Raw genomic sequence first — 14920 nt, 5'->3', positions numbered from 1 at the left:
TATATCTACTTAATAGCTTATTATTGAGAGTCTAAAGTTCTCTTTAAATGTTTCCTCTTTAGGCCTGTATAGAGCAGCAGTTTGATTCTCTCAATGGGGGAGTATCTGTGTCAAAAAATAGCACTTTTGCTGAAGAATTTGCACATAGTATTCGCTCAATTTTTGCAAATGTGGAAGCCAGACTTGGTAATATGAAGTGCTATTTTTGCTTTTTGTTTATAAAGTTTGTGTTTCCTTGAAAGCAGAATTTTACATATGTTCTGTTTTTCTCTCATGTTATCATTGCATAAGGAGAGCCTTCTGAAATTGACCAGAGAGACAAGTATGTTGGAATTTGTGGACTCTTTGTACTGCACTTTCAAATTTTTCGAACTGTTGATAAAAAGTTTTATAAGTCTTTATTGGATATTTGTAAGAAGGTAAGAACTTGGACTTTATTTTTTTAATTTGAGTAGGTGAAAAGTTTTGAATGAAACTAGATATTTTAAAAGGTATTTTATTCCTGTTTACAAAAATGCTTTTTGTAATAATAATTACAAAAATGTAATATTCATTAAAAAACCCAAGCATTCCAGAAATAAGTAGCATATTAAATGAAAACACCTTATAATTCAGTGTAATATAAATGCATATAAGTGGTGGTATTTCCACATTTTTTTCCTGTACATTAACTTTTTATTACTGTTACTATTTTTTTCTCTTCTTTCTCCTCTTCTTGCCACTCGTTCTCATTATTGAAGTAGAAAAAATGTTTTAATTTTTTCTATATCTTTGCTATTTCCATAATGTGACACACCTGATTTCAAAGTTGAAACTTTAGTTTGTGTGAATAGAATATTAAGTGATATGTGACTTTGAGATCCCAGCCATCTTGGTATTTTATTGTATTTTATTTTTTCACTAATACAGAGTGAAAGTAAAGGTCATGAGGATTTCTATTTGATTTTTTGCATATTTTCACTCATCTTAAAATTCATGCAAGTGTGTAAGTGTATGTGTGCACATGGGTGTGTGTGTTGTTTAATATGTATGCAGAATAAAATTACTGTTACGCTCCACACCAGATATAGGAATGCCTTACCTCTGTGCCATAAGATAATTTGTCTCATAATAATGAGTAGTTTTTTATGTTTAATGTTTCTTGAAATAAATTGTCTTCCATTGGGTATTGTAGAACTATTAAATAATTTGTTGTTTAGCCTGCATTTAATGATTTGTCCCCCCGTACGTTTACTCTTTCAGGCACCAGCCATCACTCTGACGGCTAACATTATTTGGTTTCCTGATAATTTTTTGATCCAGAAAATACCAGCAGCTGCCAAACTTCTAGACAGAAAAAGTCTTCAAGCCATTAAAATACACAGAGATGCTTTCCTGCAGCAGAAAGCTCAATCACTTAGCAAGTAGGTTTTATACCTGGGAAAATACACTTTTACATAATGAAAATATTTAGATATTTTATATTTTCAAATTTTACTGATTCTAAATATATGTAAAGCATTTGAGTTACAAAACCAAACATACTTACTCATTACTAGAGAAAAAAAGGTTGGGCAATCTCTAGCAGATTTATTTTCTAGGAGTTTCTTTTTGTTTCGTTTTAAATATTTTATGCTTAAAATTTAAGGTTTAGGCAAGTTATACTTTTTGGCAATATACATATATGTGTATATGTGTATACGTGTGTATATACGCACGTATACACATGTATGTACACCTACATAATATGCACACACATACATATACTTTTTATCAGATGCATTGAATATTTTTTGAAGTGAAATCTGTACCGTAGATGTCATTTGATGACATTGAAATCATTGTCCGTGATTTAATGACGATTTTTTGGAGGAGTTGACTTTAATCTGATGCATCCCCTTTCTTTATTTTTATTTTTATGAAAGTAACGTATGCACATATTTAAAAAGTCAAAAAGTACTTAAAGTTTAAAGGGGAAAATAATTATTCTTTGTACCTTAGTCTTTCTTAAAAGAATGCTTTAACTTTTAGGTTCTTCTGATATTTACATCTTATTTTTTTGTTTAACTCTTTATTTTGTAAATTTTCAAATATACGCAAAGAGAATATTACCAAGAGCCCCAATGTTCCCATCTGCTAGCATGAACAATTAAATTTACTGCACATTCTTCCTTGAGTATAGTTATAAATCACATGTTGACCTGGATGAAGATTTTAAGTGAAGTGACACAGGACTGTGCTGGACAGTTTCTGTCTGTGACACGGTTAAAGGATAATTGGGATACTTACCAACGTTACGCTGATCTTGACTATTGAGGGTAATTGGGTCACTGCTACCCAATGGGAGAAGGAGGAATACATTGAGTACAGGAGATTTCCTATGGAATCTCTCAGTACTCCCGTGTCCTGTGATTAAAGTCAGCAGAAAATGACAACTCCTCAAGCAGGACTACCCATGGCAGAGATTGCAATTGTCTCTAATGCATTCTAAAGCAGAATTGAGAAGGGATAAAGAGATAAGTTGGGATTTAAAGAGATCAGTTCAGTAAGATGGAGAGACAGGGATCAGGTTAATAGCAGTAATTAAAAAGATACATTTTGGTTATCAGAGGCTTAATATTCTTTAACAGTGTGATGCAGTTCCTAAAAATGTGAATACATACTTAGATTACATTAATAAGTATACCCAAGTTATGGAAACTGGTAGTTACAATATCTAGGTCATGGGAATTGGTAGTTCCATTGAATTCTTATTTGTCATATCATGGTTGGTGTTTGGTGGCGCCACATTTTAAGTGGCCACAAGCTGCAGCATCCCTAGATGAAGCTGAGTAGGATGTCAAAAGACCTGAGAACCATTCTGTTTGAAGAGTTATTGAGGGGTCTGCATAGTTTGGCCTTTAAAAGAGAAACCAGAGGATCAATATAGTGGGTTTCTTTAAGTATTTGAGGGGCATTCAGGTTGAAGAGGGAATTGATTTGATCTCTGTGGTTCCAGAAGATTGAACTAGAGCCAAAAGATGAAAATGAAAGATAGTAATAATAATAATTGCCAGCATTATTAGGCTCAACTATTTAGTAGGCATTGTGCCAAAGGGTTTAAACACATGGTTGTATGTAAACCCTGTTAACAGTCTTTTCACGTGGGAAATAATAAAGGTGATAACTAATATATCCAGTGCTTTCTGTAAGCCAACAACTCTTCCAGGAATGTCACATTTTTTATCTTGAATCATCAGAAAATGATAGAAGGTATATACTGTTGTTACTGCCATTTTATAGATGAGAAAACTGAAGTACAGAGAGATTAAACTTGCCCAAATTTAAATAGCTGGTAGGTGGCAGAGCTTGGCAGTCCAGTGCTAGAGGACAAACTGTTAGCTACTACTCTAAAGTATTACTTTTATCCCATTTTTAGATAAGGAAAATGAGGCTTAGAGAAATGAACTTTGCCAGGTCATTCAGCTAAGTCTGTGTCCGGGCATGCAGACCCATGCCAGTCTCCTCTGCAGCCTCTGTGCCACGTAGCGTTTGGTAGGCTACTCTGAGGTAATGTGCGCTTTCACTAGACCTATGTGGCAGAATATAGATGGTCATCTGTCCAAGTTATGTAGGAAGGCTTACTAGTTGGAAGGTTGAATACGTTGACTTTCAAATACCCCCACATGTTAAAATTTTGTTTCCAAATTCTTTGATTCCAAAGATACACAGGCACTGTAGAGCTCTGTGGAGCTGAAGGGGGCAATGTCTTTCTCATTCTGGCAATTCTGCCATAAAAAAACCTAAAATTCACTCCACTAAAATGAAACTCAGAAAAGGCGAGATGGTGTGATCAGCATGAGCGCTAACATTTTAGAAAAAGTTGAAGGGGTGACTGAAAGCTGTCCCAGTCAGGCTCCATGAGTTCATTATGTAAGCGAGGAGGAAGCAGTGGGGCACAGTTTCCCTGCCACACTGTACACTGCACCCTAACTGGCCATGTGCCCCAGCCACCTCTTCAACGGGGGTCCAAGATTTGTAGGTTGCTGCATTTTGTTTTTGATTCACAACCACTTTGACACTGGGATTACTGACTTCAGAGGTTAGGGGTATGAACCTTCATTTCAAATCTCCGGTTGACTTACAAGTGTTGACAATATTTAGTGCGTTATATTGGGGCAGGAGATTTGTTTTTTTCTCCTTCCCTTCTGTTTGTGCTTTGAATTGAAGCACAAACTGACTGTCTTGATGGGATCCTTGGTCATTTTTGGACTCCCTTTGTCAGTTAACTTGCTTTTTAAAACTTAAAGCATTTTCATTTGTATACTTTTACAAGAGACAAAGATATGGAGTCTGGAGGTAGGAGTGATGGGCAGAGTGACAGACAAACCTCATCCTGCATACTCTGATCTAAAGCTGAGCCAATGCTCTTGACTGGGTCATAATGTTATTGACATGATTGCTGTCAGAGAGGTCTCCATCGTCTAGGACTCTTCCTTCTGTCTTTGCTCATGACTTTTCTGTCCCCTTTTGTACATTGTATCCCTGCTGAGTCCTGATCATAGCCTCCTCCTCAGCAGAGGACACATTGCCCAAGGGCCCTGCTTTTTCTCTGTGTTCCAGACTTTTAAATGGAATCATCCACAAGTCCAATAGTACGTCTTAGCACCATTCAAGGTGAAGCAAAAAGTACAACTATTGGTGTCTTTGTCTAGTTTCCTGGCTCTGCAAGAATCCTTTTTCTCAGATTGGATGGTAGGGTTTTACTTCCTTAAAACAACAATGATGGACCTAGAGGGTATTGTGCTGAGTATAGTAAGTCAGACAGCAAAAGGTGAATGTCATATGATTTATTAAACACTTTGGCATAATTCCTCCTCAGACTGAGTTCTTGATTGTCAGATGGCTTGGCAGTACGGCTAGCCAACAGTCACAGTATGGGATTCTAGTCTTAAGTGGTTCTCTGGTCCTTCGCCCTGAAGAGCTATCATTCAGTTGATTCTGACCGGCCATGATGGGACATTTCTCTACCCTATCTAACTGAAGATGGTTTTTAAAGAGTTGGTAATGTCAGATCTTGCAAAGGGAATTGTCTATTTTTTCCACACTAAGTTTTTAAAATATAGTTTAAACAGCACGTGGGCTAAAAGTTCCTGTCTTGAGTGATTTGAGGTGCACTTGTAGAGTGATTTAGTGTTACCAGCCTGCATAGTGGAATCATATTACTGATTTAGTCTTTTCAGCATGGGAAAGCTCCCTGGATTTGGGCTTGAATCTTGACTCACGTACTAGTTGTATGATCTTGGGCACATTACTTAACTTCTGCGTGTCAGTTTTCTCTACTGTAAAATGGAGATCGTAATGCCTACCTCATAAGGTTAATGTGAGGATTGAATGAGTTAATTTGTGTAAAGTGCTTAGAACTGTGGCTGGCATATAGTAAGCATTCAGTAAATACTAGCTTTTATATTCAGATTCTGACCATTTCCATTCTCCCATTCTGGTTCAAGCTGTCATCCCCTTTTTTTCTGCATTATGACAGTATCCTAACTGGTTTTCCTGCTTTTACCATTGTTCCCTTTATAGTTTACTTTCAGCATTCCTGCCAAAGTGATACTGATACTCTTCAAAGTTCGATCAAAGCACTCAGCTCAAATCCTCTAGTGGGTTTCCATTGAAGTCTTTACTGCCTGCAGGGTCTTATGTAAATCTCTCCCCACGCTCCACTTTTCCTGCTCCCCCACCCCCCCACCCCTGTACCTCTGTGATCTTTTTTCATCCCTGCTCTCTCCAATCATACTGATTTATTTGTTATTATAATACTTGAACATGCCAGACACACTTCCTGTTTTAAAACGTTTTGCATTTGTTATTTATTTTCCTAGAGTTTTCTTCTCTTTTATATATGCATGGGTTACTCATTCGTCGTCAAATATTTCTGTGAGCCTGCTTCGATCACTATTTACAGTTGTACCCACCGCCTTAGTCCCTGTCCCTTGTCCCTGCTGCATTTTTTCCATAGTAAATATCATTTGACATCTTAGAGGTTTTAGTTACTGGTTTCTTTAATATACAGCTCACCTTTGTAGAATGTAAGCTTCATGGGGGCAGGGATTTTTGTCTATTTTCTTTACTGCTGATTTTTGTTTTCAGTACTGAGAAACAGTGCCTGGCATGTATAGTCATTCAGCACTTATTTGTTGAATGAATAAATTGCATATGTATGTATGGATTTTGAAACCCAGTAAGATGAAATGGCTGCTGCAAGGAAATATGTTATCCCAACCAATATGAAGAAATGGAATTAAATTTTCTTTCCTGTGCTGAGTAACCCCAATATTTTCCTTTGTTAGAGATGTACAGTCTTACTACGTCTTTGTGAGCTCATGGATGATGAAAATGGAATCTATTTTATCTAAAGAGCAGAGAATGGATAAATTTGCTGAAGACCTCACCAATAGATGTAATGTTTTTATACAGGTAGTTGCATCCTCTTACTTAGACTACTGTGGGGGTAATTTCTGTGTTAATTTAATGTGCAAAGGACGTTACACTTCAAAAAGAACTGGAAAGGATAGGCAATGTTTTTGTTTTTAAAAATTGAAATTGATTAGGTTATGTTTGGATCTGTGTAACTTATTAATTTAGATTTTCCAATATATGTGTGTAAATCTCTAAATTCTGTTTTAAAGCATGACTTCTTGGCTGTATCTCATGAATTTTGATGGGTGTATTTCCATTATCCTTGAGTTCAAAATATTTTAAAATTTTTATTGTGATTTCTTCTTTGTGGGTTATTTTGAAAGAGATTTCTTAATTTCTAAATATATGAGTATTTCCAAGTTATCTTTTTATTATTGATTTCTGGCAATACTAAAATAATTTCCAATAGTTTGAAATTTGTTGAGAGTTGCATTATGGCCCAGCCTGTGATCAACTTTGGTAAACACTTCATGCACACTTGAAAATAATGTAATTTGTATTGTTGTAGTGTTCTATGTCGATTAGGTCATGCTTGTTAATGATTTTGTCTGCGTATTCTATCAGTTACCGAGAGAATTGGGTTAGAATCTCACACTGTTATTGTGGATTTGTCTGTCCTCATAGCTTTGTCAGTTTTTGTTCTTTATATTTTGAGACTCAATAAGTACATAATATTTAGCATTGTTTTATCTTTCTGATATATTGAATTATGAAATGTCCCTTTTTATCTCTACTAGTGCTTTTTGTCATAGGTCTCTTTTGTGTGATAGTAACATAGCTATACTAGTTTTCATTTAGTTAAGGTCTGCACAGTATGTCTTTTTTGATCCATTTGCTTGAAACCTGTTTGGCTCCTTATGTTTAATGTGTGTTTTCTATAAGCAGCATACATTTTCCCCCAATCTGATAATCTTTGTTTTCTTTTCCATTCAACTGCTTCTTGTATGTCGTTACTGATGTGTTTGGATTTAAAACCATCACCTGACTAGTTGCTTTCTATTTGTATCACTTGTTCTAGATCTGTTTTCTTTTTTTGCTCTCTTTGGAATTTACTGGTGTGTGTTTTTTTTTTTTTTTTTTTTTTTTTAGTGATTAGAGATTTTAAGATGTATGATTTACTCATTCAACTTCAACATAAATTAGTAGTTTTACCATTTTCCAAACAGTGCAAGGTTCTTAAATCACTTTAATTCTGTTTATCCCCCCTCACTGCGCTGCTGTTGTATATTTTGTTTCTTTATATTTTAAACCTCACTAGGTATTATTATTGCTACTTTTGTCATTTTTATAGTCAGTGTTCATTTAGATTTATCCATATTTTTACCCATTCTGTTTTGCTTTTTCCTGTATCTCTTCATCCTTCTATTTGTGGAACACCTGTTAGTATTTCATGTTGATGAATTATCACAGTTTTTGTCTGAATATGTCTTCATTTTTGGCTTCATTTTTGAAGGTACTCTTGCTACATACAGAATTCTGGGTTGACAGGATTTCCCCCCTAGCTTTTAAAAATACCATATTATTGTCTTCTGGCTTCCTTTGTTTTTGTTGCGAAGTCAGCCATCAGTTTTGTTGCTTTTTTAATATGTGTCTTTTTTAAATTGCTTATAAGATTTACTTTTTGGTTTTTACCAATATTACTTTAATGACCTAGGTGTGGTGTTCTTTGTGCTTGTGCTGCTTAGGATTTGTAGAGCTTCTGGAATTTGTGGAAAATTCTCAGCCATTTACTTCAACTACTGCTTCTGTTCTCTCTCTCTTCTAATTCTTTTTTTCAGCTATATCTAATTTGCTGTTAAACCCATATACCGAGTTCTTAATTATTTTACTTTTTAGTTTCTTTTTTTATAATTTCAAGTTCTCTTCTGAAGTAATTTCGTTTTATTTTCTTCAAAATATTCAGCATAATTATTCTGAAGCCCATGTCTAATTTCATTATCTGGATATTTTTGTTTTCTGTTGTTTCTCTTGTTTTTTGATATGTCATCTCTTTGTATGCCTGGTTATTTTTTATATAGTTCTACATACTATATATGAAACACTGTAGGTGATTTTGGGGATCTGGATATTGTTTTTATTCCTCCCAAGAGGCTTTGTCTTTGCTTCTGGTATATATCTAGTCTAGGACAACTAGTAAAACACAGGTATCTCAAACCAGTCATAGATTGAGATGATTTGAAGTGGGACGTATGTCTTATGACGACTGTTTTTCTTCCTTAGTTCACTCCTGCTTTTTAGGGGTAGTTTTTCAGGATCCCAACCCAGAGCCTAGATGGTTTACCAGGATCCCCTGCCCTCCTTGGTGGGCCATGAACTCTGACTTTTATGCTCTTTCCCTTCCCGTGAAATGTTTGAAAGATATGTTTGGCTTTTTATTTTCCTTTTTTGGAATGGGCAGATGCTTCTAAGGGAAAGCAGCCTCAAATGCCAGGCTCACTTCTCCCAGTTGCTGCCTTCTCCCAGATCTTGGCCTTATTTTCTTGGCAGCTTTCATGCCTTCCAAGAGATTTATAAAATGTTTTGCCCAGATTGTCTGGTTGTTGCCAAAGGGAAGGTTGGTTCAAATTATTTATTCTGCCATTAACAGAAACAGGCCCCAGGCCACCCCTCTCCTCATTAAGATTTTTAAAACACTGTACATACTTCATGTATATCCTTCACAAATTATTGACCACCAGGGAATTGTGTGGTATCATCCCATGAGTTCTGTATCCCTTCTACCTCCAAGGGAACCCCACCTTTTCTGCCTGCCTTAGAATTATACTTTCGCTGTTCCTTGTTTCTGCTTTTTAACTTTTCCCAGGGCTGCACTGGGGCAGAATCTGGTGTTATAGACAAGGTAAGAGTGTGGCTCTTCCCTTCCTGTATACCCCAGGCTTTGGTCTTACTGCCACCTTTCTCAGGATGCTACTCTCTCTCTCGCATTTTAAAATTCTCTTAATTTAGCACATCTCTTTACCATAGAGCTATTATTAGGTCAAATTCACACCCCATATTGAGTGTCATTCCTTTAGTGAGCCACTGTTACAGATGGGAGAGTACTGTATCATTCACCTGTGGTAGGGCAGGAGACAAAGGTTGAAAATCACTCTCATGAAGCTTCTGTCCCAGCTCCTTGGATATCCACAATAGTATAGTTTAGGCTCATTTCTAAACTGTATCTTTTTTTGGTTCATTATGAACTCAAAGCATCTCCATCATTTCTGTGTTTCTGTGCCTTTTTTGGGTCTAAATGCAAAAATTTTGAGAGGTACTATCCTTTGTCCTGTTTTCTTATTCTATACTGTTTCCATGGGTTTATTAGCACTATTTTTTTTTTTAACACCTCACAAGTACTTTGTGCTCCCTTCATGAATAGAAGGGTAGGAGAGAATCTGTTCTTACTAGGTTTGAAGGAAAGAAAGTCTGATTAGTACCCACGAAGGCAGGGGATATGGTGCCAGATGGACAGTGGGGATTGGCTTAGATGAAAAGAAAATGGGGGATTGGCTTGGAACTGAGAAATACCTTTGGATATACGTATTGGCCAGAGAGCAGCTCTCTTTCTCATTTTTCAATTCCTGGTTTCTTAAGAGTCCTCAGCTCTTGTCTTAAGCTGCAGCAGATAGGAGTCTCTATCTTCTTCCTTGGCAAGTAAAATAAGGATGAATAGATATCTTTCTGACATCCAAATAATTTCTCTGGAGGTTTTTTTTTTTTTTTTTTATGGACGGATTCTTTAACTGTGATTACACACTAAAATTTCAACAGAAACTAAAGTGGTATGTAATAGATTAAACAAACTTTTAAGGGCTGCTTTGAAACTTGACTGCCATATATAATATTGTATGAGGAAGAGTATTTCAAAATCATTAAGACCTGACTTTAAAATGAACTTTGGAAACAGTAGTTAAAATGAACTTGGAAACAGATTGTTACTACGTAGAGATTGAAATCATCAAGAAATGAAATCTTTTCTTGTGATTATAACCAATATTTTATTTTTTATAGGGCTTCTTATATGCATATAGTATTAGTACCATTATTAAAACCACGATGAATCTCTACATGTCCATGCAAAAGCCAATGACCAAAACTTCAGTTAAGGCGTTATGCAGGCTCGTTGAACTTCTCAAGGTAGGTTTTAGATTATTTTACATTGCCATTATAATTTCAATTAGGATGATCTTGTAAGATTTGACTTTCTGATTATATGAGAATAAAAAAATAGGGGGAAGTGTACTTATCTGTCAGTGGGATAAGGGAACTGGCCATTGAAAGAAATTTCTGAGTAATGTTCTATAAATGGCCAATACATTTAAACTATGTTAAAAGTTAACATGTAGTGAGACAGAAAAGAAGGAAAATGAAAAAGTTAGCCCAAATATTAGTAAAGTTTTACTCATGTAAGTTTAAGCATGTTGGATGAGTTAAAAAAATAAGACCCGTGACACATTATTCATTATTTTATAGTGTATAATGCGTCTGAGGGTAGTCAGTCTGAGGCTATTTATTTTGTAATTTAGAGAAAGTGCTGTAATCTTGTGATTTGAATAGTAGGCTACTTGTATGAGTGGTCAAATTAAGAAACGGAGTATACTTCTGGAAATATGGTAAAATATTTTTTAGCATACTCTATAAATTAAAAAAAATCCTTCAGGCAGGAGAGCCCACGTAACCTTTTTTAAAAACTGAAATTAAAATTTGCTAGTAAATTTGTGCTAACAATAGCCGTTAGATTTGCTTAGGGAATAGAGATTTTTTTTGTAGATTATACCTTTGGATTTTTAGCCTTTTTTTCTTTAAGATATGTTATCAGTTATTTATTTTTTTATGAAATATAAATAAATGTATATATGTATCTGCATGTATAGATACATATATATCTAATATAACAGCATAATTAAAAAACAATAAACATTTAAAAGCCCACCATCTCAATTAAGAGATAGAAAGTTACCTGTATTTTCAGAGCCCCCAGTGTTGTCCCTTCCTGATTGCATCTTTTCCTGCCTCCTGAGAGGAAACTATTATCCTGAATTTTATGCTTAGCATTCCCTTTTTTTTTTCTTTTTTACCTCATTAAGATGAATCTATAAACTATCCATTGTTTACTTATATATGTTTTTGAAGTTTATATTGATGGAGTAATGCTTCCTGTACTCTTTGACTTGCCTGTTTTTTACTCAAAATTTTGTATTTGAACTTGTCCCTGTTGGGATGAATAGCTGTAGTTTCTTCATTTTTATTGCAGTGTAGCTTTCCTGTGGAAGGACATTTGAGTTGTTTCCAGTTTTTGCTGTTACAAACAATGTTGCCATTCTTGTATATGTTTCTTGGTGTACTTGTGCGAGAGTTTTTCTAAGGTATTATATACCTACCAGTAGATTGCTGTTGTATGTAAGTTCAACTTTTCAAGATGATTCCAAACTGTTTTCCAAATAAATTATATCAGTTTACATGCCTCCCATAATATATTAGACTTCCCCTTATTCTTTAACCAGACAACATTGGTATTATCAGACTTTTTTATTTTTTTTGAATTAGTCAGTATAAATTGTTTTAATTGATCTTTAATGTTGTTCATTTTCCTGATTGTTAATGATAGTATATTTCTGCAGTTTATTAACTGTGTTTCTTCTTTTGTGAAAAATCTATTCATGTCTTTTGTTCAGTTTTCTATTAGATTATTCGCCTTTTTAAAATAATCTTTCATTCATTTGGGGTCTTTATGTATTCTAAATACTAATTTATTTAGTGGCAGATATTTTCTCATACATTGGCTAACCTTTTTTATTTTCTTTATAGTGCCTTTGATGAACAGAAATGCTTAATTTTATTATAGTTGAATCTACCTTACTACCTTTATGGTAGTGCTTTTTGCATTTCATTTGCAAATTTTTTACCTAGTCCAAGATCATAAAGATATTCTATAATTTTATCTAAAAGTTTTGAGTTGATTTTTACAAATTTACTTCTGATTCTTTTTAGGCAATAGAGCATATGTTCTACAGGAGAAGCATGGTTGTGGCTGATTCAGTTTCACATATAACACAGTACCTACAGCATCAAGCTCTTAATTCTATTTCTGTGGCCAAGGTAGGAACATGATTATGTATTCAGCATAATGTTCTTTGTAGTTTGCTATTCTGTTGCTTTATATGTGTTTTCTCGTTCAGCCTGTTTACTTCATTCCTTTAAATATTTTTGGTCATTTATCTTCATGGTATTTTATGATTTTTACTTAGGATAGTTAGGGTTATCTTTCTCTGAACTTGTAGCATGTAATACATTAATATATCTCTATTAAAAATGACATTGTATGCAGTTTTAAAATATGTTGCATCTTTTTTCAAGAAACGGTTTCCTTCTTAAATTAATATGGAACTTTTAAAGTATGCTCCATACATTTGCTGTTCTTAAGAGTGCTAAATGATAGTGATAGTAGGAAAGTATGTAACATCATCAGAGGAAGCCGACAGGGAATGCATTGTCGAAGCTCTTTTAAAGTGAATCATGGAAAAGATTATCGAGAAGGTTTTCTTCTGAGTCTTTTGTTATTGCCTCAGAAATAAAACTAATATCTCCTGTTTTCTTTTCAAGAAAAGAGTAATTTCTGACAAAAAATATAGTGAACAGCGTCTTGATGTGCTCTCTGCTCTAGTTTTGGCTGAAAACACTCTAAATGGACCAAGCACAAAGCAGCGACGACTTATTGTTTCTTTGGCACTAAGTGTTGGCACACAGTTGGTAAGCATATTGCTATTAGTTATGTAATAAAAAGGGGATCTGAGATTTCACCGTTCCCTTCTTATTGACCCAAGAAACATGTCCTTACTTTGACTGCAACTTCTCTGCCTTTTTTCCCCTTCCCTGATAGAAGACATTTAAAGATGAAGAACTCTTTCCACTTCAAGTAGTCATGAAAAAGCTGGATCTTATCAGTGAACTTAGAGAAAGGTAAGTAGGGATATGTAATGATACTAAAAAGGTAGGGCTAGTAGAAACATTGATTTTCTTTTTATGACAGCAACACAAGAAATACAATCCAGATAGGCCATTAGTTCCTGTCTGTAATTCCTTTAGCATGACCCAAATGAGACTATGACTAGGGAGCATAGTTCTTTAGCTGTGCCTCTGTAGTAAGGATTTAGCTTTTGGAAGAACTCACATCAGACAACATGATGTAGCCCTTCGAGCATCTGGCAGACTCTGGTGCACACTGCGATTGTTGTGACGGGTGTTCTCAGTGGGCCTGTAACATGGCTGCTTTTTATGCTTCATCTGTTTGTGAGGGATTTAGAGACCCATGTCAAATAGTCTACTGTAATTTTATTGTGAGATATGAATTTGAATAACAGTATTCACAGCCAGTCACTAAGATGAATTAGTTTTTGGAAGGCTTATTTTGTAGCTCCTTGTGGCTTTATTGTTGTTTTTTTAAAATTTATTTTTATTTTAAAGAGTAAGCAGTACGTTTTTGATGGGAAAATGGGTCTGCTGAATTTTAATTGCCATTCATATTGAGGTTACAGCACAATTTCCACTTAATGCTCATATTTATAACTTAATGTTTTTGTTCTGAGAAGCTGAGCTTTTTGTAGTAGTAGTGGCATGGAATTAATATACCATACTTGGAAGAAATACTGAATCATCTTCATTATAAGATATTTAATGATCCTTTTATTGCGCCAAAGGTTTGAAATAGTCATGTGGCTAAGTCTGTAGGCAGATTAAGTGTAACTTGGTTGTTTTTATTTTGGGTTCATAATTTTTTAAAAGGTTTCTGCTTTTCAATTTTGAGATAGGTAAAATGGTGCAAATAATGCAAGTATTGTAATTCTACACATATCAAATGATATTGAAAATAGTTATGTTGTTTTTTAAGTATGCTTTAAAACAAAAGCGTATGTGCAGAATTCTGACAGTGTCAGGTATTAGAGTGTTTTGCTACATTTGTTCAATTTGAAATATTGATTTTGTGGCTTTCTGTACTAATTTTGGTGTAAGTGATGTAGGAAAGGTAAAAATGAGTAAGACATTTTTGGGGGGTACTTCAGTTTTGGTACCACTAATTACTACTTTACATTGTAGAGTCCAAACACAGTGTGACTGTTGTTTTCTATACTGGCATCGAGCTGTGTTCCCAATTTATTTAGATGACGTATATGAAAATGCGGTTGATGCAGCCAGATTACATGTAAGTAAAGAATAATAGGAAGAATAAACCCATCATTTTTAAGTCACTATACAAGCCATTCTAATTAGTTTTACAATAATTTGATTTAATAAATTATTTTAAAATTTACTGCCAATGCTGTTTTGTACAATGCTATGCATATTTAATAAACATTTATATACAGTCTGTAGTTAAATTTTATATTAATACTAATAAATTAATTTTAATATATTTTACTCTTCCCCTCATAGTCCTAATCATTCTCATTTCACTTGAATTTAGTTTATGTCACAATTGTCTGACATTTATTTGTCAGCAAGG

At 34.5% G+C, this 14920-nt stretch overlaps 1 protein-coding gene across 4 annotated transcripts in view; it reads left to right on the top strand.

Moving 5' to 3' along the window:
• The window catches only part of WASHC4 (WASH complex subunit 4), a 67650-nt gene that overhangs the window by 13629 nt on the left and 39101 nt on the right, over positions 1-14920 (top strand). For all 4 annotated transcript variants that reach the window (XM_081058412.1, XM_081058410.1, XM_081058413.1 and 1 more), the window contains 9 exons: positions 63-186; positions 292-419; positions 1243-1403; positions 6312-6438; positions 10432-10557; positions 12412-12519; positions 13024-13170; positions 13301-13380; positions 14515-14620. In XM_081058412.1, coding sequence (XP_080914538.1) covers positions 63-186; positions 292-419; positions 1243-1403; positions 6312-6438; positions 10432-10557; positions 12412-12519; positions 13024-13170; positions 13301-13380; positions 14515-14620 — 1107 coding nt within the window. The remainder of the gene's footprint in view (positions 1-62; positions 187-291; positions 420-1242; positions 1404-6311; positions 6439-10431; positions 10558-12411; positions 12520-13023; positions 13171-13300; positions 13381-14514; positions 14621-14920) is intronic.

The sequence above is a fragment of the Rhinolophus hipposideros genome (genome assembly GCF_964194185.1).
Source record: "Rhinolophus hipposideros genome assembly, chromosome: 9".
Classification (NCBI taxonomy): domain Eukaryota; kingdom Metazoa; phylum Chordata; class Mammalia; order Chiroptera; family Rhinolophidae; genus Rhinolophus; species Rhinolophus hipposideros.
This window is presented reverse-complemented; position numbering and strand designations above follow the sequence as displayed.